Source organism: Apium graveolens, chromosome 4 (assembly GCF_009905375.1).
Source record: "Apium graveolens cultivar Ventura chromosome 4, ASM990537v1, whole genome shotgun sequence".
Classification (NCBI taxonomy): domain Eukaryota; kingdom Viridiplantae; phylum Streptophyta; class Magnoliopsida; order Apiales; family Apiaceae; genus Apium; species Apium graveolens.
The window spans coordinates 315,684,292-315,709,638 of NC_133650.1; the positions used below are offsets into that span (position 1 = coordinate 315,684,292).

A 25,347-nucleotide genomic window follows, 5' to 3' on the forward strand; every position below is an offset into this window, starting at 1 on the left:
CGCCGGAACTATCACCAAGTCAAGCTCCGCGTCTGTCTGTCTATATGGTGCGTGCTACTGGACCATCAATCTCATTTGTGGGGGATTGTTGGACAAACTTAGTATTTTAGACTAAGTTGTCAATCATTTTGAGACTCTATATGAGTGAGACACATTATGTGTTAGTGGTGTGTATTTATTGGAACGTATTCTTCTCTTCGAGGGGATTCCAACGCATATTAACACGCTCAAAATGAGTAAAAGGTGAATGAGAACTGATGTTCCAAAGTTTTACCTTTTAATATGAAAAGTGGTTTTGTACCACATCGAGAGTAGCAGCACAAACCTATTCCTTAGTTTTTCTTATAAATACCATGTACCACATCGAAAAGAAAAATAAGTCCTTTCAAGCCTCTCTTTATAAATAGAGTCTTAGGGCACCAGTTTTATTAAGTCGAGGAAATAAGAGTCATCTCTTTCATTCTCGGTCTCTTTAGTCTTAAATTTTTTCAATATTCCGGTGATAGTTCTCGGGCTCAGTTCAAGTTCGCTGAGAGTATATTCGATCTATCGATTATACTAGTATCTCGTTTTATCCTGGGAAGCAGGTCGCTAAACACGGATGGTGCGGGGCGAAACTGCTTTAAGGAGACAGTTTTCTGGACTCGAGATTAAATCCAATCTCTGTTTGTTTTCTCAAACCTTTCTCCTAATTTAATTGTTAATTCTCATATGCTTATGTGATTTAAGAATTAACAATGTTTTGTGAAGTAGTTATATATTCAATATATATATATATATAACAATGTCTTTATCGTACAAGATTGCTAACACAAGATTCGCTAATCTTTTAGCACACAAATTTTATTATATGTCATATCATATGTTAAATAAGACAAACGATTGAACAGATGATTGTTGCAGCATATCTTATCGCGCTTATTATCCGCAATATAAAATAACGCTTATTTTTCTTATAAACATAAACTTGAGCCAAAAGTTTTAGAATTATCATCTCACCACCAAGGAGGTCCTAATAACCTACAATACATATATATTTATAATATAATATCTTGATGTAGTAACATTGCTCAAACATAATATTTCAGAGAAGTGTTCAAATGAACAAGTCTAATCTTGTTTTTGTTCAATAGCTTGATCTTTAAATTCGTAACTATACTGTAGTAAAAAATAATATATAACACCTTATACCCTTATAGAGATAAGACTGGCCTATCCAAAGTTATATCTATAAATGTTGACGCTGGCAATTATAAAGATAGGCCAGTCTTATCTCTATAAGGGTATAAGGTGTTATATATTATTTTTTTATTTAAAACGTAGCGGTTTCTGAAATAACTAGAAATAACACTTGCCTCTCGAAGATTTCTAGCAAACAACTTTTCACATTCTATATGATGTGCACAACAATGTCATCGGAACTTCAAGAACTGTATACTGAGTTCCTCTTAGGCCGTGCACACTGCAGAAGGCGTTCACATAGGGGAGAAGTCCCAATGCACCAGCCTTGCCTTATTCAAACATATATATAATAAATTAGGAGACTTCCGGGGGTTGAACTCATGTCAGCTGATACAAATAGACACTTAAGCATCCCGTCAAGCACAACCTTCTATCCTCTTTTGTCCAAGAAGTGAAGATGGTTCAACAACGAGTTTCTCTCTCGCAGGTGTGAAGATTAAGACAGTTAATTTCTCATGTACTGTAATGCAGTGAGATATTGTTCTAGAAAGCTGAAACATGGCTATTTTCTTCATTGGCGCCTGAACCTGAAGATTTTAGACAGGCCTCAATATCTTTGCCATTTGAGTCTGTAAACTTGAGGTAGTTTTCGGTTTCTTTCATATCTGTGCTACCATTTCTTCGATGGTACCATTTTCGGACAGAGTTTGGCCTTTTGTCACTTATGGCAATGGCAATGTCATTCGGGAAAAGGTCTTTACGCACAAAAGCATGGAAAATTGTTGTCACGAGCAGGGCTGTCACTGTGAATGTTGCAACGACACAAAGTATGATCGACAGTGACTTGGTTATAACATTTGACACTTCAAGTGAGTACCTAAGGGTTGCAATGGCAGCACCAGTCATTGGGAAAGTGTAGGCCCACCAAGCCAGTGAAACCCTATAAATAACGATGGAAATAAAGCTCAAAACCTCAGACAGCTATATTTTGAAGGAATCATAAATACCAAATACAGAATCCATATTGTGGAAAATACCTGAATCCTCGGAAGAAATTAACTCGAACAGCCTGCAGAAACAAAAAGAGGGATGGACTATTAGCCAACAAATATTTGAACTGAACAAGTGAAACAGGACCGCAATCAACTTGATGAGTTTCCATATTTTTTTGAGCATCATTCTAGGATTAGTATCACAACTTTTTGTGCAAACAACACTAAAAGTAAATTTATTCATTACTAAACTGAATATCATTCATACTAAACCTAAATATGATAGGAAACGTTTAGAAGCAACAGTCTGTGTTACTGAGAATTGAATTAATGAAATGTAGGTATATGAATAAAGATTTGTGGCTTATTTATGCAAAAGAACTAACCAGTGAGAAATAAAGGAACAGAGCGATAAAATAAGCAATCATTGACCCAAAATCGAATGATCCTTGTATTCTTGCCCATGCCATTGAAGCAACGCTAGGTGCAGCAACAAAAAGAAAGAACACGGGATGGAGTTCCTTTGGGAGCGTTTCATTTGTTGGAAGCCTCTGGTACAGTGTAACAAACAGGACTGTGTAGTGAGCCAGTCCAACCGCAAAAAAGAAAATCGGTCCTTCTTTTAACCCCAGTGTTGCACCCAATAGTGCCCCCACAAAATTCCCAACAACAGAAAGATGGTTTGATGAATTTGCTACCTTTGAAAGTCTTCTCTGTCCTCCTGACATCCACTGTCCGTATATCTTCAGCTCAAGGATTAAGATAGGCGTCATGAGGACATACCATAAAGCCTGATGCAGGTCTTTTGTCAAAGAAGGTGGAACTCCTAGAGCTAAGAACAACAAGGCTATCCACGGAGCAAAGAAGAAGTTGACACGTATTGGATGATAGTACTCACGACGAACAGCCTAAAAGTAGAATACAATCTTCAGAATGTAGGTGAAAGCCACCACGCTAAAGAACAACGGATAAGAACCATAGAATAATGTTTACTTTCGTGCTGATATGGAGAAATCCCATTGTGGTACTTGTGGCTAAATTTTTCCACATTATGGCTTGGCTGCTGACACCAAGGCATAAACCGAATGAAGAGATAGGGTAACGAAGAAGAAATGGCCACAGTTTATCGTCTGGAAGCAGTATTTCCTCTGAAGGCTGTAAGTTTGATGACAGTACATATAATATGAACATATTAGTATTTCAACAAAAAACCAGAACTAGATGAATATAATTTTTCGGGTAAGTGACGCTTGAATGCACACAAATTAGTAAAAGGTAACAATTCCATACAAATGAAACTTTACTTTTTGATCCGTGTATAAAGGTTTTTAGTTTGACAAGTAGAAGCTAAATCTTGACATGCAAATTGTCACAAATACATTGAGAACATGAAGAACTTGTAAAAAGAAAGGTCATCAGAACATACCCTAAGAGTATCCAACTCCGGTCCTTCCAAGGCATCAAAATATCGGTGCACAGGTACATTCTCCATTTCAGTAGTTTTTTTAAGTGGTGTTCCTGTCTCATTTACCTTTCCACGCAAATTTGATAATTGTCTATCTAACTTTCCAGAAAAAGTTTTAAAAGAATTGTATCTTTTATCTGTAAGAGTCTTTCTCATGGGGTTTCTGAGGGGGAGGTCAAGAGCTTTTCCACTTATAACTGCATCATTTATATTTCTCCAACTTACATTCTGCTCAATATATAGTATCTGTCTCATTCAGTTACATCCTGTCTCATTTGCTAAGACAAAAGAGACTGTCTCATTTGTGAACAGTTGCACTTTAACTAATTCTGTTGAGCCTACGAATTTCATGTTGCCCAGAATTTTTATACAACAGTTTTTCAAAAACCAAAAAACAGGTGTTGGCTGATATATATTACTACAAGCAAAACAAAACTGTTGTCTAGTAAAACAAGTCAGACAAATCTTTTCATAAACCTCATGTTGTGTGAATGACAAACTTAGAGCATTACCACAACGCTATAAAATCCATTGTCTAGTTCTTAGAGGCTGACAACACTTTCTAACATCATGTTGTGCAAGTGAATAAGTTTGCACAACGGTTTTTAAATGATATGTCTGAAAGATATTGAGACAACGTCTCAATTAACAGTTGTAAAATTGAAACAAGGGTTTTTTCTGTTGGTAATTTAAGATGGTGTCAAACAACGTACAAGTATAAGTGTTGTCTGAATTAAAAACGACATACAAGTGTTTTTCTATGTTGTAGATTATACTTTCAGACAATGGGCTAATCAATAAAACTGTTCTCTTACTCTGGTGATTTTTTTTAAAAACATTACCAGAAACAAATTAAACGTGCCAAACCAAAGGCAACAAGGAAAACCACCCAAACCAGATGCAACAAGCAAATCAACCAACAATCAAGAACTGAAAATAAATAACAGAACCAAGCCAAAGTTATTATGCATGTTCATACAAAGTATAGTAATTGAAAGTACAAATAAAAATACTTCAAGAAAGTTGAATTAGTTCATCAACATCCCGCATGTAACTATCCATGTCATCACCACTATCATCTATCTCGGGAAAATTGGGCATGAAACAGTCATTCTCGAGTTCCACTTCGACGGATTCCTCATCTGCATCATCATTATCTTCATGGTACTTTTTCTCGGGCAATTTCAGCACCACCGACCATAATTTTTCAGAGGGATCGTCGATATAACAAACTTGTTTAACATGTTTTGCTAAAACAAACGGATCATTCAAAAAACCCAACCTATTCAAATTAACCGATGTATATCCCAAGTCATCGACCTTAATCCCTTTGTTTATATCTACCCAATTGCAAAGAAAAACAGGGACCCTAAAGTGATTATAGTCCAACTCCATATACTTTTTATAACTCCGTAATATATATGTGATATGTGCGCAATATTTTGATCCTTACCCTGCACAACCATTGTGTCTACTTCTACACACACACCACTGCATTGAACTTGACGCATATCATCACGATCCTTGGTACTAAAGGTAACACCATCCATTCTGTAGCCACTGAATGTAGGAACATCCTTGTTGGGCTCATCTGCAATCCACCTTATCTCGGCCGATATCTCTTTTTCATCGGCCAGAATCTGAAAAAAAGGAATTCAAACATGTAAAATAATTCAGGTGAGGTAGTAAGTTGTAAAACAGTGGGAAAAAAATACATCAAACGACGCACGTAATACCTTTTCCTTAAACCATTTTGGGAATGTCTCATTTTGCTTGTTTTTAAGCCACATTTCATCATTTTCATATTCCGGATATTTTGTCATTAAAAAGGCCATGTGTTCACTGCATTTAAAGATAAGACAATATAAGTTGGTTGAACTAATGACAGAAAATATATATGCAATTTTTCAAGTAAAGAGAGAGAAAGTGTAAGAAGTTACTCAATATATGGCCTAACAGCAGTGGTATTTTGTAGAACACATAAATGTGCTACGTGCAAATCAGTACAGCTCGGGGTTATAATCGTTGCACCGGATAATGGCTTGCAAATAGAATCCTTGATATGCCTACCTTTTTTTGGTACCCCAATTGTCACTTCTTCATTATTCACCAAACATTCAACAGCCTCTTCTGCAATATAGGCCTCAGCGATGCAACCTTCTGCACGAGCTCGATTCCTTATATATCCCTTGAATGTCTTCATGTATCTCTCAAAAGGATACATCCACCTAAGGAAAATTGGTCCACAAAGCTTGACTTCTCTTACAAGATGAACCGAGATATGAAACATTAAATCAAACAACGAGGGAGGAAAGTATTTTTCAAGATGACAAAGAGTTTCTACCAGTTGCGATTGCATTTTCTCCAGCTTACCAACCTCAATAACTTTACTACAGATCGCTTTGAAAAATAGACAAAACTTGATAATAATTTTCCTAACCTGTTTTTGTAGTGACGAGCGAATCGCAATTGGGAGCAAGTGATGCAAAATCGTATGGCAGTCGTGAGATTTCATTCCGGTAAGACGAAGATTTTCCATTGAAACCAGGTTCTGAATATTAGAACAAAAACCATCAGGCAACTTCATGCCAAGGAAGGATGAGAAAACAACCTTTTTTTTCAGAATGGGTTAGATTCCAAGATGCCATTGGTAACTTCTCCTTTATCCCCGAAGTTTTTGGCCTTAGTTCTGTTCTAATCCCCATTTCAGCCATGTCAATGCGCACAGATTCCTTGTCTTTCATCTTTTTTGGTATATTAAGCATCGTACCGAGTAAAGATTCACATATATTTTTCTCGATGTGCATCACATCGAGAACATGTCGAACCGGCAAAAATTTCCAATACTCAAGTTCAAAAAATATAGAAACCTTCTTACATAAAGGTCGAGCATCACCTTTCTTCAAACGTGATTGGCGTTGTGTTTTACCATAGACATGTCCCTTTAAATGTTGCACTCTTTCAAGTACCTCCTCTCCGGTTAATGGAACTGGAGCTATTTCTTTTTCTACGGTGTTATCAAAATCTTGTTTCTTCCGACGATAAGGATGATGAGGGGGCAACCACCTTCGATGCCTCATGACCACGCACTTACGATAATTGACAAGCCTTGTAGCTTTTGTTTGATCAACACAGATAGGACAACCATTATACCCTTTGATTATATTTCCCGACAAGTTACCATAGGCTGGATAATCACTAATAGTCCATAACAAGATGCCTCTTAGCAAAAACTGCTCATTCTTGTAAGCATTGTACACTTGTTTCCCATGCCACAACTTTTTTAAATCATCTATAAGTGGTTGAAGAAACACATCAATATCATTTCCGGGTTGAGTTGGTCCAGATATCAACAAGCATAGCATTATATACTTCCGTTTCATACAAAGCCATGGTGGAAGATTATAAATTGACATCAAAACAGGCCAACATGAGTAATCAAGATTACAGCTATGAAAAGGATTGAATCCATCAGAAGATAGAGCTAACCGTAAGTTTCTAGGATCTGAAGAAAAGTCTGGCCACCTTGCATCGACTTCCTTCCATGTTTGTGCATCAGCAGGGTGTCTAATTTACCATCATTTAACCTTTCTCTGTCATGCCAAGTCAAGTCCTTAGATGTTTGAGGTGAGTTGAACAAATTCCTCAGATGTGGTATTAATGGAAAATACCATAAAACCTTGGCAGGAATCCCTTCCAATTCATCTCCTTTTTTGTTTAACTTCCATCGAGAGGCCTGACAAATGCGGCACTTCGTCTCATCTTCATCTCTCTCTCCACGGTATAGTAAACAATCATTCAGACATACGTGTATTTTTTCATACTCCATTCCCAAGGCACACAAGCTTTTTTTAGCTTCACTGAATGAAGAAGGAAATGTGTTGCCTTGTGGAAGCATAGACCCGACCAAAAGTAGCATTTCAGAGAAGCAAGTATCAGATATTTCGTATTTTGCTTTCAAGTTATAAAACTTTACCAAAGCCTTCATCTTAGTGTATCCTTCACATCCTGGATAAAGAGGTTCATATTCAGATTGAATATGGTTAAACATTTCCGAGGAGTCCAGGGATACATCATCATTTCTACCGACTGGGATTTGATCTACCGATTCTGAACTACCCGTCCCTTTAGTGGTAGGCTCACCTCCTTCTGTATTGCACTCTCCGTGCCAAATCCAACACTTGTATGCTTGATCGATACCATTGAGAAAAAGATGGTCCCTTACTTTTCGAGCATGCCAATATTTACTATGTGCGCATTTTATACATGGACAACATATTTTATTTTCACTAAATCCGTTCTCAAATGCACACAACAACAAATCCTCGACTCCTTTTTTGAATTGTTTTGTTCTTCTATCTGCCTTTAACCAAGACCTGTCCATCTGTTTTAATTCAAAATATGACACATAATTAAAAGTTACAACTAATGAGCTTAACACATAATTGTACTACTAATTATACTACTAATTACTACTAATTACTAACTGCAAATACAAATTAAATAAAAATTAACACTAAAACATTGCCCAAATATAATTAAGAACCCTAAAAATTTAATGAAATTAAACATAATGGAGATGAAGTAATTACCTTAACACAGACCCAATCAAAAAGATGAAGTTATGGTTTCAATCGAGTTTTTTTGAAGTTATTTTGATGAAGAGGATGAAGAGCTTGAGTGAAGTAATTGAGTAAAGAAATTGTGTGAAGAAAATGAAGAAATCGAGTCAAGAAATCGAGTGAAGAAGATGAAGAAATCGATTCAAGAAATCGAGTGAAGAAGATGAAGAAATAGAGTCAAAGGCTAGAAAATTAATGGCTTAGGACAAAGATCTGAGAGGTTTGAATGGCTTAAGACAAAGATATGGGGCTATTAATGAGTACCACACATTTTGTGCTTTTTTTAACAAACAACTCCGACAACGGTAAAGCAGCCAAACCCCTTGTATCACAGTAATAACGACAATACAAATATTTAAAAAACCGTTGTATAACAGATACATTGTTCAATCGTCTGAAAACAAGTTATATAACGACTTTTTAAAACAAACCGTTGTAAGGTCTATTATAATTAAAATAGAAACTTTAGTATGAGACTAAACACAAGTTACAAGTACCGGTCAAAACACCGGTTAACTGTTAAAATAACAAACCAAACACATTTATTTTTTTATCAAATTTTTCTCATATCACTAAAACATATAGCTCTTAACATCCGTACGGTTGGATCATTCATAAACTTTAAAAAAAAATAGAAACTTTAGTACGAGACTAAACACAAGTTACAAGTACCAGTCAAAACACCGGTTAACTGTTAAAATAGCAAACCAAACACATTTATTTTTTTATCAAAATTTTCTCATATCACTAAAATATATAGTTATTAACATCCGTACGGTTGGATCATTCATAAACTTTTTAAAAAAATAGAAACTTTAGTACGAGACTAAACAAAAGTTACAAGTACGGGTCAAAACACAAGTTGACTGTTAAAATAACAAACCAAACACATTTATTTTTTTCTCAATTTTTTTTCATATAAGTAAAATATATAGATCTTAACATCCGTATGGTTAGATCATTCATAAACTTTTTTTAAAAAATAGAAACTTTAGTACGAGACTAAACACAAGTTACAAGTACCGGTCAAAACACCCGTTAACTTTTAAAATAACAAACCAAACACATTTATTTTTTTATCAAATTTTTCTCATATCACTAAAACATATAGCTCTTAACATCCGTACAGTTGGATCATTCATAAACTTTTTAAAAAAATAGAAACTTTAGTACGAGACTAAACACAAGTTACAAGTACCGGTCAAAACACCGGTTAACTGTTAAAATAACAAAACAAACACATTTATTTTTTTTTCAAAATTTTCTCATATCACTAAAACATATAGTTCTTAACATCCGTACGGTTGGATCATTCATAAACTTTTTAAAAAAAATAGAAACTTTAGTACGAGACTAAACACAAGTTACAAGTACCGGTCAAAACACCGGTTGACTTTTAAAATAATAAGCCAAACACATTTATTTTTTTATCAAATTTTTCTCATATCCCTAAAACATATAGTTCTTAACATCCGTACGGTTGGATCATTCATAAACTTTTTTTAAAAAATAGAAACTTTAGTACGAGACTAAACACAAGTTACAAGTACCGGTCAAAACACCGGTTAACTGTTAAAATAACAAAACAAACACATTTATTTTTTTATCAAATTTTTCTCATATCACTAAAACATATAGCTCTTAACATCCGTACGGTTGGATCATTCATAAACTTTAAAAAAAAATAGAAACTTTAGTACGAGACTAAACACAAGTTACAAGTACCAGTCAAAACACCGGTTAACTGTTAAAATAGCAAACCAAACACATTTATTTTTTTATCAAAATTTTCTCATATCACTAAAATATATAGTTATTAACATCCGTACGGTTGGATCATTCATAAACTTTTTAAAAAAATAGAAACTTTAGTACGAGACTAAACAAAAGTTACAAGTACGGGTCAAAACACAAGTTGACTGTTAAAATAACAAACCAAACACATTTATTTTTTTCTCAATTTTTTTTCATATAAGTAAAATATATAGATCTTAACATCCGTATGGTTAGATCATTCATAAACTTTTTTTAAAAAATAGAAACTTTAGTACGAGACTAAACACAAGTTACAAGTACCGGTCAAAACACCCGTTAACTTTTAAAATAACAAACCAAACACATTTATTTTTTTATCAAATTTTTCTCATATCACTAAAACATATAGCTCTTAACATCCGTACAGTTGGATCATTCATAAACTTTTTAAAAAAATAGAAACTTTAGTACGAGACTAAACACAAGTTACAAGTACCGGTCAAAACACCGGTTAACTGTTAAAATAACAAAACAAACACATTTATTTTTTTTTCAAAATTTTCTCATATCACTAAAACATATAGTTCTTAACATCCGTACGGTTGGATCATTCATAAACTTTTTAAAAAAAATAGAAACTTTAGTACGAGACTAAACACAAGTTACAAGTACCGGTCAAAACACCGGTTGACTTTTAAAATAACAAGCCAAACACATTTATTTTTTTATCAAATTTTTCTCATATCCCTAAAACATATAGTTCTTAACATCCGTACGGTTGGATCATTCATAAACTTTTTTTAAAAAATAGAAACTTTAGTACGAGACTAAACACAAGTTACAAGTACCGGTCAAAACACCGGTTAACTGTTAAAATAACAAAACAAACACATTTATTTTTTTATCAAATTTTTCTCATATCACTAAAACATATAGTTCTTAACATCCGTACGTTTGGATCATTCATAAACTTTTTTAAAAAAATGAAAACTTTAGTAAGAGACTAAACACAAGTTACAAGTACCGGTCAAAACACCGGTTGACTTTTAAAATAAAAAACCAAACACATTTATTTTTTTATCAAATTTTTCTCATATCACTAAAACATATAGCTCTTAACATCCGTACGGTTGGATCATTCATAAAATTTTATAAAAAATAGAAACTTTAGTACGAGACTAAACAAAAGTTACAAGTACGGGTCAAAACACAGGTTGACTGTTAAAATAACAAACCAAACACATTTATTTTTTTCTCAATTTTTTTTCATATAAGTAAAATTTATAGATCTTAACATCCGTATGGTTGGATCATTCATAAACTTTTTTTAAAAAATAGAAACTTTAGTACGAGACTAAACACAAGTTACAAGTACCGGTCAAAACACCCGTTGACTTTTAAATTAAAAACCAAACACATTTATTTTTTTATCAAATTTTTCTCATATCACTAAAACATATAGCTCTTAACATCCGTACGGTTGGATCATTCATAAACTTTTTTAAAAAATAGAAACTTTAGTACGAGACTAAACACAAGTTACAAGTACCGGTCAAAACACCGGTTAACTGTTAAAATAACAAAACAAACACATTTATTTTTTTTCAAAATTTTCTCATATCACTAAAACATATAGTTCTTAACATCCGTACGGTTGGATCATTCATAAACCTTTTAAAAAAAATAGAAACTTTAGTACGAGACTAAACACAAGTTACAAGTACCGGTCAAAACACCGGTTGACTTTTAAAATAACAAACCAAACACATTTATTTTTTTATCAAATTTTTCTCATATCCCTAAAACATATAGTTCTTAACATCCGTACGGTTGGATCATTCATAAACTTTTTTTAAAAAATAGAAACTTTAGTACGAGACTAAACACAAGTTACAAGTACCGGTCAAAACACCGGTTAACTGTGCAAAAAACAAAACAAACACATTTATTTTTTTATCAAATTTTTCTCATGTCACTAAAACATATAGTTCTTAACATCCATACGGTTGGATCATTCATAAACTTTTTTAAAAAAATGAAAACTTTAGTACGAACTAAACACAAGTTAGAAGTACCGGTCAAAACACCGGTTGACTTTTAAAATAACAAACCAAACACATTTATTTTTTTATCAAAATTTTCTCATATCACTAAAACATATAGCTTTTAACATCCGTACAGTTGGATCATTCATAAACTTTTTAAAAAAATAGAAACTTTAGTACGAGACTAAACACAAGTTACAAGTACCGGTCAAAACACCGGTTAACTGTTAAAATAACAAAACAAACACATTTATTTTTTTATCAAATTTTTCTCATGTCACTAAAACATATAGTTCTTAACATCCATACGGTTGGATCATTCATAAACTTTTTTAAAAAAATGAAAACTTTAGTACGAACTAAACACAAGTTAGAAGTACCGGTCAAAACACCGGTTGACTTTTAAAATAACAAACCAAACACATTTATTTTTTTATCAAATTTTTCTCATATCACTAAAATATATAGCTTTTAACATCCGTACAGTTGGATCATTCATAAACTTTTTTAAAAAATAGAAACTTTAGTACGAGACTAAACACAAGTTACAAGTACCGGTCAAAACACCGGTTAACTGTTAAAATAACAAAACAAACACATTTATTTTTTTTCAAAATTTTCTCATATCACTAAAACATATAGTTCTTAACATCCGTACGGTTGGATCATTCATAAACCTTTTAAAAAAAATAGAAACTTTAGTACGAGACTAAACACAAGTTACAAGTACCGGTCAAAACACCGGTTGACTTTTAAAATAACAAACCAAACACATTTATTTTTTTATCAAATTTTTCTCATATCCCTAAAACATATAGTTCTTAACATCCGTACGGTTGGATCATTCATAAACTTTTTTTAAAAAATAGAAACTTTAGTACGAGACTAAACACAAGTTACAAGTACCGGTCAAAACACCGGTTAACTGTTAAAATAACAAAACAAACACATTTATTTTTTTATCAAATTTTTCTCATGTCACTAAAACATATAGTTCTTAACATCCATACGGTTGGATCATTCATAAACTTTTTTAAAAAAATGAAAACTTTAGTACGAACTAAACACAAGTTAGAAGTACCGGTCAAAACACCGGTTGACTTTTAAAATAACAAACCAAACACATTTATTTTTTTATCAAATTTTTCTCATATCACTAAAACATATAGCTTTTAACATCCGTACAGTTGGATCATTCATAAACTTTTTAAAAAAATAGAAACTTTAGTACGAGACTAAACACAAGTTACAAGTACCGGTCAAAACACCGGTTAACTGTTAAAATAACAAAACAAACACATTTATTTTTTTTTCAAAATTTTCTCATATCACTAAAACATATAGTTCTTAACATCCGTACGGTTGGATCATTCATAAACTTTTTAAAAAAAATAGAAACTTTAGTACGAGACTAAACACAAGTTACAAGTACCGGTCAAAACACCGGTTGACTTTTAAAATAACAAGCCAAACACATTTATTTTTTTATCAAATTTTTCTCATATCCCTAAAACATATAGTTCTTAACATCCGTACGGTTGGATCATTCATAAACTTTTTTTAAAAAATAGAAACTTTAGTACGAGACTAAACACAAGTTACAAGTACCGGTCAAAACACCGGTTAACTGTTAAAATAACAAAACAAACACATTTATTTTTTTATCAAATTTTTCTCATATCACTAAAACATATAGTTCTTAACATCCGTACGTTTGGATCATTCATAAACTTTTTTAAAAAAATGAAAACTTTAGTAAGAGACTAAACACAAGTTACAAGTACCGGTCAAAACACCGGTTGACTTTTAAAATAAAAAACCAAACACATTTATTTTTTTATCAAATTTTTCTCATATCACTAAAACATATAGCTCTTAACATCCGTACGGTTGGATCATTCATAAAATTTTATAAAAAATAGAAACTTTAGTACGAGACTAAACAAAAGTTACAAGTACGGGTCAAAACACAGGTTGACTGTTAAAATAACAAACCAAACACATTTATTTTTTTCTCAATTTTTTTTCATATAAGTAAAATATATAGATCTTAACATCCGTATGGTTGGATCATTCATAAACTTTTTTTAAAAAATAGAAACTTTAGTACGAGACTAAACACAAGTTACAAGTACCGGTCAAAACACCCGTTGACTTTTAAAATAACAAACCAAACACATTTATTTTTTTATCAAATTTTTCTCATATCACTAAAACATATAGCTCTTAACATCCGTACGGTTGGATCATTCATAAACTTTTTTAAAAAATAGAAACTTTAGTACGAGACTAAACACAAGTTACAAGTACCGGTCAAAACACCGGTTAACTGTTAAAATAACAAAACAAACACATTTATTTTTTTTCAAAATTTTCTCATATCACTAAAACATATAGTTCTTAACATCCGTACGGTTGGATCATTCATAAACCTTTTAAAAAAAATAGAAACTTTAGTACGAGACTAAACACAAGTTACAAGTACCGGTCAAAACACCGGTTGACTTTTAAAATAACAAACCAAACACATTTATTTTTTTATCAAATTTTTCTCATATCCCTAAAACATATAGTTCTTAACATCCGTACGGTTGGATCATTCATAAACTTTTTTTAAAAAATAGAAACTTTAGTACGAGACTAAACACAAGTTACAAGTACCGGTCAAAACACCGGTTAACTGTTAAAATAACAAAACAAACACATTTATTTTTTTATCAAATTTTTCTCATGTCACTAAAACATATAGTTCTTAACATCCATACGGTTGGATCATTCATAAACTTTTTTAAAAAAATGAAAACTTTAGTACGAGACTAAACACAAGTTAGAAGTACCGGTCAAAACACCGGTTGACTTTTAAAATAACAAACCAAACACATTTATTTTTTTATCAAATTTTTCTCATATCACTAAAACATATAGCTTTTAACATCCGTACAAGTTGGATCATTCATAAACTTTTTTAAAAAATAGAAACTTTAGTACGAGACTAAACACAAGTTACAAGTACCGGTCAAAACACCGGTTAACTGTTAAAATAACAAAACAAACACATTTATTTTTTTTTCAAAATTTTCTCATATCACTAAAACATATAGTTCTTAACATCCGTACAGTTGGATCATTCATAAACTTTTTTAAAAAAATAGAAACTTTAGTACGAGACTAAACACAAGTTACAAGTACCGGTGAAAACACCGGTTGACTTTTAAAATAACAAACCAAACACATTTATTTTTTTATCAAAATTTTCTCATATCACTAAAACATATAGTTCTTAACATCCGTACGGTTGGATCATTCATAAACTTTTTTAAAAAATAGAAACTTTAGTACGAGACTAAACACAAGTTACAAGTACCGGTCAAAATACTATTATTCACATAATAATTCATAATAATATTTACTGTAAAATCGTTATCCTAGTACTTATAATACTATTTTATTAGAATACTTTTTTGCTCGGTAATTATGTTTCTTACAATACTATTTTTTGTAAATCCGTTGTCTGAATGTGTTTAAGACAAGAGTTTAAAATTTTTGAATTTCAGCCCACAATTTTTTATACCATTTTCTAATTTACTTTTTACTTTATTTGTTTTGCTGGCAACATTATATACCGTTGGATTAAAGTAGTTTAGCTGGAGTGCATCTGAGCCATTAAATTATTTCACTTCCCCCTTCTTTTTTCACTCCCCACTCCACTTCCCTCTCATTCTCCATTTTCTCTTTTCTTTCCTCTCAGAGCTCTCAGAAGTCACAATACAGGTTCAATCTCCCTCTCTCCTCCTCTCTCTCTCTCTATCTCTCTCTCTCTCTCTCCTCCTCTTTCTCCCTCTCTTTAAATTGAACATCGATATGGGTATTGATTTGCATGCTCTTATTTTGGTGATTTAGGTATGAAGGTAGTGTAGTATAACTGATGTTTTTTGATTTATACTTGGGGCTTATTTATGATCTGGGTTTATATTTTATTTTAAATTGAACATCGATTGGGGTATTGATATGCATGCACTTATTTTTGTGATTTTGGTATGATGGTAGTGTAGTATAACTGATGTTTTTTTATTTATACTTGGGGCTTATTTATGATTTGGGTTTATTTTTTATGCCTTGAATGTGATGTTTTTTGGGATTATGAAATGTGATTAGGGTTTATTTAATAAGTTAATGTGTTTATATTTTGGGTTGTGAAAGTTGTAGATTTAGGTTTATTTCTCTGAAGTGATGTTTTTTTTTTGGGTTGTGAAAGTGGTAGATTAGGCTTATTTTTTTTTTTGCCTTGAATGTCATGTCTTTTGGGCTGTGAAAGTTTAGGAAAGTGATGTGTTAGATTGTGTTGCCGTATGACTGTCTTACATGAGGGGAATCACGAGTTTGCCTATACTTGATTGCTTCTCAACTATCAATATGTATTATGTGCATAATGCAGAAGAAATGAAAACATTTTAGGTGCATTAATAGAGATGCCACATGAGTGTCCTTAGAACCTCCATTAATATAATTGTAATCAACTGATATTCATGTAGTTTTTTGGCTTTGTGTTAAGCAATTAGATTAAACTTAATGTTTTAAGTGTAGATTAATTATGGCGCCTTCAAGAAAAACAAAATCCGATCCTCGTAGAACTAGTGAAAACCTTATCAAGGCACTAAAAAAGAACAAGGCAGATGTAAAGAAAAAGACAGAGAATCCAAAAATGAGCAAGGCGGTTAAGTCCACACCTATGAAGAACAAGACAGAGGAACGAAAAATGAGCAAGCCGATTCACCCTGAACCTATGAAGAACAAAACAGAGGAACTAAAAATAAAGGCAGGGGCGCTAGAAAAGAACAAGGCGGTGTCTGAACCTGTGAAGGAAAAGCCAGTGGAGTCTTGCCTTCGGAATTCATCCCCTGAATCAGTAAAGAAGAATGGAATTTCTAAGAATCTAAAAAGCAAATTATCTAAAAAAAGGAAACGAGTGGAAGAAACAACAACCAAACAAGAGGGACTTAAGCTTCTAAAACGCGGAGCAGTTACGATGCACAGGATTGTTAGGTGTAAGATGCTGGGAATTAAGCTTGAGGTGCTATTTAATAAAAAGGGTGAGCCATATGGGGATGCTGCTAAAAAAATGCAGTCTTATGTTGGGGTTCTTGCCAGAACAAAAGCCCCGATATGGTATGACAGTTGGTTACGTGTTCCGATAGAAAGAAAAAACAAGATTTGGGATTGTGTGCAGGTAAAAGAAGTTGCATCTACAAAACCAACTAAGAATTTTACTTGTGTTAAATTATGACTACCAATTGTAGTTAACACACATGTGATAATAAAATTTTTTATTTATGTACGTAGATGGCATACATTGTACCACCATCAGCACGAAAGCTTGTTCTGCAATCGGCATGCCAGAAATGGAGGGAGTTTAAAAGCCGTTTAACAACTGAATATATCATTCCTAATAAAGATCAACCTGAGTTGTTAAAGTTTCCTCCGGCTGACTACTCCTTTATTGAGAAGGCACACTGGGATATTTTTCTTTCAGGCCGTCTAACTGATGAATTTTTAGTGAGTTTTTTCTTTAATCTTTTTTATTTTATAAAATTCCCATGTAGCATAAGTAAATAGCGAAAGAAACTATGCTGCTAACATTTATGTGTTTTTTTTCTCCAAGGACATCCACGAAAAACAGAAACTAAGGAGGAGTCTTAATTTATATCCACATTGTATTTCTCGAAAGGGCTATTCTAACCTAGAGCATGAAATGGTTAGTTATCATGAAACATATTTCTTTCACGCGTACATCATATAATTTTTTTCAATTCTTTTATTTCAATTTTATTGTATAATATTTTAAACATGTTCATACAGATGGAGACTCAAGCTGACCCTGAAATGGAGATAGATAGATCAGATAGCTGGATTCATGCAAGGAAAGATAAAGATGGAAACTTCAAGTCAGAAGCAGTTAAAGAAATTGCTCAGGCGATTGTAAGTTTTTATTTCTGTTGTTAATATATTCTTTTATCACCAAATATCTGTTTTGTTGGTTAATTACTTCTATTATTTATCAAATTTTTAGGGAAAAATGAAACAAAGAGTTAGTGAAGGGGAGGTGACTGTGGAATGCAGTGATGATATCTTGACCAAGGTGCTTGGTAGCCCTGAACACAGGGGACGGGAGCGTGGACAAGGGCGCTTTGTGAAGCAGTCTACATACTTTCATCTTCCAAGGCAGAAGAAGACATGTAGGACAATAGAGGAGAGGATTCAAGAGGGTATTCAGAAATTTATGAAAGAAGAGACAGAAAGGATAGTTGAAAAGCGAGATGCCTTTTGGGCTGCAGAGTTTCAAAAGCTGAAAGCTGGTATAGGAGGGAAGCTTATTGAAACTGGGTTAAGTCCAAATATTGGATCTCAACAAGGAAGTTGTTCCAAGGGAGCACATGACATTCTGAAGGACTTTGATTTGCAAGGTGTAAAGAAAAAACTGGATCTCATTCAAAATGTGGGTATCGGTAAGGAAACACATATTGAAGAACATATTCAGGAGAAACCTTTGGTGGATGGCGAAGAACATATTCAGGAACATGGCGAGGCTCTCAAGGTTGTTGATGTTAAGGATAATCAAATGTTGGTTGAGGATGTGTGTCTGGAACCTAATAATGAGGAGGTGTTGGAGGTTAAAGGATGCACAGAGTGGGAATAAGCAATTGGCTCCCCGACAAATATCGTTGCTTATGCAACAATTGATACTAAGTGTCAGGTTCTTCATGGGAAACAACTGGAAAAAGAAAATGTACGGGTCTCAATCACTCGTGTACTCCAAGGATCTGAAAAGATTCCATTCCCAGTCCAAGATGAGATCGTGACGGTGGAACAAGCTGTGGGAACATATATTGCATGGACGAGAAACCTCATAATGGAAGTGAAGACAAGCGCCGCTACAGTGAAAGGAAGTCCAAAGGTTAAATTTTCTCTATATATATATGCAAGTATATTTTTAAACTTAGTAATCTAATTTTTACAATATCGGGTCTCTATATAGGTAAGTTTTTGCGATATTGTTTCTCATGTTTAGGTTGAATAATTGTTTGGTTCAGTTTTATATATAATAATTTTTCCCCTTATTTCAGTGTTGATTTTGTGGTGGTTGTCACATATTTATTTTTGTTAAAATGTTGGAAATAGGTTTGTTAATTAAATTAATAATGATGCAATTTTTAATTTATTACGTATTAATGAATTAAATCTGTTTATATTATATTTCTTTTGAAACTTATGTTGTTTTTTAAAAGTAAAGAATAAAAACATAATTTAGATTTTCAATTACTTAACATGTCAACTTTCTTTAACTTTGCATTCTCAATTTTATTTTCATATTTTCAATTCAGGGAGGCAAGAAAACTACTGGGAAAAAATGGAAGAAGGTAAAAGATTGTGTCCCGGAACCAGAGTATGTATTGGACATGGGTGCGAATTATCCCCCTGTTTTGAAACGTCTGTGGCTTTGGGCAAAAAATGCCCTAGCTAATGGACAAGTAAACTCTTTTTATCTATGCCAAGAAGTTTTTGGAGTAACCGCTAAGAAGGCGCTGTTTTTATCGGATGTGCACGCTTTGTGCTCTAGGGGTGAGATATCAGGGTCCACCATTTGCATTTTTATCAAGTAAGCGTTTTTCTAAAGTTTTGTTGCCTTTATGAATACTTATTGAGTTTTTTTTTTGAATTTTTCATAATCTGTATCTCCAATTTTTAACAGTTTATTGCAAGAGAATTTGAAAAAGCGCAAGATGGTTGACATGATAATGTTTGTTGATCCTGGGATGATAGGCGCACTTGGTTGTGGTAGTCCAGGAGAGAGGTCAAAATCCTTATCTATCAGATTCAGGAACGCTAAACAAGGACAAATTTTCCTGCTACCATATAATGTTGTGTTAGTACCTGTTATAATAAATAATATATTCCTTACTTAAAGATTATTTTTTGTATATCATCATCTTTGTATGTTATTATAGATTTTGTTGTTCATAAATTAGCAGGAATCATTGGACGCTCAATGCTGTAAATCCAGATTCACAAACTGTTTACCATATGGACCCATTGAAGCGCAGGATTGCAACTGAAGAATGGACAGAAGTGATTGACAAGTGAGTACAATATTAAAATTTTATTTCAACTACAATCACTTTAATAATTAAATACAAACATGACTTACAATTGATCTATATTATATTTTCGTAGTGCCATCAAACTCTACCAGGAAAAAGCAAAGAAGTTCTTAAAGAAAAAAATATCTTGGGAGAATCTGGGGGTAAATATAGTATATTTTATCAATTTCTCTATTCTACAAGAATAGTGTAGCTAGACATATATAAAGTTTTTAATGTTCTCCAAGGGGTACCTGTCCAAACTGGGAACAAAGATTGTGGTTTGTTTATAATGGGTTACATGAAAGAGATTTGTGCCGATATGGAATTAAAATTTCATGAGAAGGTAATGTTATAGTTATCTTTCTTTTTTCTATATCCAAGCGTATTGTGGTAAATAAATATGATTTTTACATCCATGTTTCAGTGGTTACGCAGAAGCAACCTAAGTTATGGCATGAAAGAACTGAACGAGATAAAGACTGAATGGGCAAAGTACTTCATGAAGAAGCATGCCACTTGAACTTGCATACAGTGCTGCTGGGTATTTTGAGTTGTGAACATATTTTGTGTTGAAATTTGGGAGTTGTAGTCATGGTAGTTAACTCTATTTAAACGTTGTTTCTAATTACTGGCGTTTTTGTGGATATGTTCACCTGAAAATATTTTGCTTTCTACTTGAATGATCTTGTTTTGTTTAAGATAAAACTTGGTTATAAGTTAGTTCTTGGTTGCAATGGTTAAATATTGGTTTAGTGGATTCATATAATGGAGGGTTGGTTGATTGTTGGTGTAATAGAAGGATTGATGGTTGATTGTTGGTGTAATGGTGACAATTTGCTTGTAATCTGAATGATAGTTTGGGTTTTAATTTTTATGGCATGTTCATTTTATAATGTTGTTGTGTTTAATTTTAATTTGAAAAACCATTGTTTGAGGAGCTTTTAGCCAATAAATTTATACAATAACCATATTATATTGTGTCTCACACAACACTTATAAAGACCAAGCTCATCATGTTTTATAACATATAACAATGCTATTTAAAACTAAACATTGTTAAAAGAAGATTCACACAATAAAAAGCCATTGTCTGAACAAAACTAACTATTATCCATTGTCCAACAATGCTATTAAGAATAAAAAAAATTATGCCTTGAAGACCACACAACACTTTTTACATTAAAATATAAGTGCAAAACATAATCATACAATACCAAGTGATAAAAAAATGTTGTATAAAGCAATTCCAACAATACAAATTTAAAATAAAGGGGTTGTCTATATGGTTGTAAGACAACAAAATTTTATCTTTTCAAAATTGTGTGTTAAGGTGGAGGACAATAAATAATAAGGGTTATATGTTATGTTCTACTCCTAAACTTTTAGTAAGAACATACACAACGTTTTCAAGAGAACTTGTCTAAATATACTTGTTACAACAGAATATATAGAAAATACTTGTTTGTTATGGTTGTAATACACCGGTGGTTATCGTTTGAATTGTGTGTTAAGGTAGAGGACAATATATATATCTGAATAAGGGTTGTGTGTTATGTTCTATTCTAAAACTCTTAGTGACCACATACACAACCTTTTTAACATTACTTGTCTAATAAATCTTCTTACAACATAATTTATGGAAAGACGTTGTTTGTTCTGGTTGTAATACAATGGGGACTCATAGTTGGTCGTTGTCTGCGATGACTCACACAACTGTTTCTAATCGTTGTCTGATCCATGTAAGAGACGGCGACTCAATAGACAACGGGTTTTCAGGGAATTAGATAACGGGTTAAAATACTTGTCTGAGCCAGTTTTCCTTGTAGTGAAAAGATTGGCTGTTTGATCTTTGGAATATCAGTAGAAAGTGGAGAATGTGAAACACCGCTGCTGGAAATTAATTCACAATCATCCCTAAAGAGAACTCTTTTCTTCCCCTCCATGTGGTCTTCTGTAGGAGAAGGCGGCATGATGATGGAAATGGATCGTGTTCTCTGGTGGGACTCAAAATCACAGTTTTGGATCTCAGCTGGATCTATCTTGGTTTCCTAGTGCATTAAATATAAATAAATTATTTAAAATACAACGATCCTTTACTGGTTAAAAGTTAATAATAACTGTATTACATTATCCATATCCTTGCTATAGCCAATCTAAAAGATAGAAGAGTAATAATCTAACAGCTACAATGACAATACTAAGTAGTGAGACTGCTGGTAAATGACATGTAAACTACAAGAAGTAACAAATAAACATAGGTTTAGCGAAATATTTAATGGGAAAGACTTTTCAAAATAATATAGTTTTGGACTATAAACTCCAGAGTTAATTAAATGTTCAATAGCACATACGTCCGTGGTACTGCAGAGCTTAAATAACAGCTATCTTGGTATACATGTTTACATAGATAGTATATGACTAAAAACATAACAAAAAGTTGAATTTTAAAGATATTAACGAAGTATCTTCCGAAGAGTCCAACATTATGAATTAATAATATCAGTTTTATACTTTTATCACTTCAAATCCTTTGAATTTGACAAAAAAGCCCTGTCCTCTTAACTACTTAATTTTGATCAACTTAAACTCACTAGTGTTCAAAGATCACATGCATGACCCTAATCAAACAAGTTTGTTGTCGAAGCAGTTAAGGATTTAAGATAAGATTGATATAGAGATCAGGACACATACAGAAAACTGAAAGAAAAAAGATTGCAACACCAAAATATTCTTTTCCCAGGTCTATTTATGTTTTAGCAATGTGATGTTTGCTATTGTAGAAGCCTAATATGACAGACCTTAGAGAGCACAAAATTACGAAACATTAAAGTAATTAAGTTCCAATAAAATTTGAACTACCATTACAAAAGAAACAGAACAGGATCAGCAGCTAAACAGGAGCAAAGTGATTGTTGCTTGTCGGTCTTCTCGTTGGTTATAACTTGTAACTATGAAATGCATCATTCAATTGAATCATGAAGATTGAGAGATTTATAACCATCTTGCATCACTATCAGTGCAGAATAGAAAGTTTTATAAAACATGTAGAGACTAAAAGCTGATCTATCTATGAAAAAAATATGTAGCAAGCAAACATTTTTGGGAGTAAAAATGTTTTATTTGGAACAGCAACACAAATATGACAATCCACATTAATATCTAAATCTAAGTATGCCAATAAATCAAAAAGCATGTGATTCACAGTATCAATTAAGAACAACAAAAATCTCGAAGAATTACATATTGACTTACCACGAGAGAAGGAAAGCATGTGATTCACGAGATATATATATATATATATATCTGGTGGATACTTTCAAATCCACCAAAAAGTTTTAAAAGCCTTTGTTTTTATTACTTTGTGTTTTTATTTATATAACTACTTCCTTCCGTAATCTGCAAATCAAACACTTATATATTTATCGAGTTAGAACTGTTTTTAAAATCTTGAAAATGTAGCCAGAATTACATTCAACCCCCCTTCTGTAATTCTTGTTGTATTGTTAGGGAATAACAAACTTTCAATTTAGTGACCATTTTGATATTTAACTCAAATGGAAAGGCATACGGACAATTCTCAATGGATCCAGCCTTATCTTCTTTATATAACAAGAAATGAGGAGATTGTGATTCCCAGGGATTGAGTCCATGGCATAGCTGATATAAAGTTACACTGACGATCCAATCAAGCACAACCTTTTAAGTTCCTCTTTCGTCCAAAATGTGAAAATTGTTGTCACGAGCAGGGCCGTCACTGCTGCGATGACCAGAGTACGATAGACACTGTCACACTAATTAGGGGTGAGGAACGGATCAGAACCGAACCGAACCAAATCCGAATCGAAAGAACCGAGAACCGAAATAGGAATATTTTAAGAACCGAACTGGACCCGTTTATATGTAAGAACCGAACCGGAACCGAACCGTAAAATTTGGTTCGGTTCGGTTCTGAACCGAAAGAACCGAATTTATATTTTCATTTCATATTTATTTATTTTGCATATTATATTGTATTCTAACTTTTTAAATTTTGACTAGTTTTGATTACATATTAACGGTAACTTAGTAAAAGAAGATTTTTATTAGTGGCGGATCATTTTGAATTCAATTACTTTCTAATATTTAAGAATAAAAATATTTATAAAAATATTCAAAACTCCATAAATATTTAAAGAAACGAGTAATACAATAAAAATCATATTTTTCTTAAAATTTATTAAAATATTATAAATAAGAAAATATAATATGAAATATATATACATATATTTATATATATTTTTGTATTTATTCATTTATATACGGTTCGGTTCGGTTCTTACGGCTCTAGAATGTTAAGAACCAAACCGAACCAAGAACCGAAATTTCTAGAAAAACAAAAACCGAACCGGAACCGCAATTTTTGATCGGTTTGATTCGGTTCTCGATTCCGAACCAGAAAATGCTCACTCTTAACACTAACTTAGTTATAACATTTGAGACTTCAAAGTGAATACAACGATTAAATTTTAAGAAATAAACTAGCATAATAGCCCGTGGACGCACGCGTCATTCTCTAGTAGTCATTAAAATACATATCGATTGTCATTTTGAATGTGAGATGTTAAATAAAAAAAATTATTTTGTAATGAAATTCCTGCGTTCTTAATCATGCAAGCTAAATGTGAAAGAAGTAGGATGACACCGAAAACTTAAAGTTGCAATTATCCATAACAACATACAATTACATTTATATATCTTTTACGAAAAGAAAAATAAATTATAAAATGCAAAGTTCTAAAGTATGGATGTAGATAACATTATATCTTTTTATATTAAAAGGAAAACCATCTTTGTGGGCAATTCAGGATCCTTATATTTTTTAAACTTCGTACCATAATCATTATTGTCGTCAATTTTCGTAAGTGGTAAACACTACAAGACACATGTGACATTGTATTTATCAAAGTGTTGGATAACGAAATATATTTATGATTTAAACTTGGAATGCACAGAGTTTCGGAATGATATTCTTGATATAATATCAAGTATTTTAATGATTTTTTCAGTGTGTTAAATATTAAACTAGTCACTGAAATGGAGCACATATATCATTTTGTTTACCGATCTCAATAAGTTATCATTTACAGTCACTTAAGGTGGTCTAATTAT

The 25,347-nt window shown here is 32.5% G+C and overlaps 2 protein-coding genes and 1 pseudogene across 2 annotated transcripts; all 3 read right to left on the minus strand.

Annotated features, from left to right (window-relative positions):
* Positions 1 to 1,725: 1,725 nt before the first annotated feature.
* On the minus strand, positions 1,726 to 3,894 carry LOC141720272 (S-type anion channel SLAH3-like; annotated as a pseudogene).
* A 759-nt stretch (positions 3,895 to 4,653) lies between these two features.
* LOC141720273 (uncharacterized) lies at positions 4,654 to 7,004 on the minus strand. Its single transcript, XM_074522621.1, has 5 exons — positions 6,285 to 7,004; positions 5,580 to 6,190; positions 5,376 to 5,481; positions 5,093 to 5,279; positions 4,654 to 4,979 (listed from the first exon to the last, which is right to left on the minus strand). The coding sequence occupies exons 1-5, from the start codon at positions 7,002 to 7,004 to the stop codon at positions 4,654 to 4,656; spliced, it is 1,950 nt and encodes a 649-aa protein (XP_074378722.1).
* A 119-nt stretch (positions 7,005 to 7,123) lies between these two features.
* On the minus strand, positions 7,124 to 8,023 carry LOC141720274 (uncharacterized). Its single transcript, XM_074522622.1, has one exon. The coding sequence runs from the start codon at positions 8,021 to 8,023 to the stop codon at positions 7,124 to 7,126; it is 900 nt and encodes a 299-aa protein (XP_074378723.1).
* Positions 8,024 to 25,347: the final 17,324 nt, after the last annotated feature.

What these genes read in the sequence shown, in the direction of transcription:
- LOC141720274 (XM_074522622.1), bottom strand. Translation starts at nt 8,023, where the DNA reads ATGGACAGGTCTTGGTTAAAGGCAGATAGAAGAACAAAACAATTCAAA.
- LOC141720273 (XM_074522621.1), bottom strand. Translation starts at nt 7,004, where the DNA reads ATGCTATGCTTGTTGATATCTGGACCAACTCAACCCGGAAATGATATT. An exon ending in TAAAGGAGAAGTTACCAATG is followed by an intron (nt 6,191 to 6,284) that starts GCATCTTGGAAT and finishes TCTAATATTCAG; the next exon opens with AACCTGGTTTCAATGGAAAA. An exon ending in GCTGTTAGGCCATATATTGA is followed by an intron (nt 5,482 to 5,579) that starts GTAACTTCTTAC and finishes CTTTAAATGCAG; the next exon opens with TGAACACATGGCCTTTTTAA.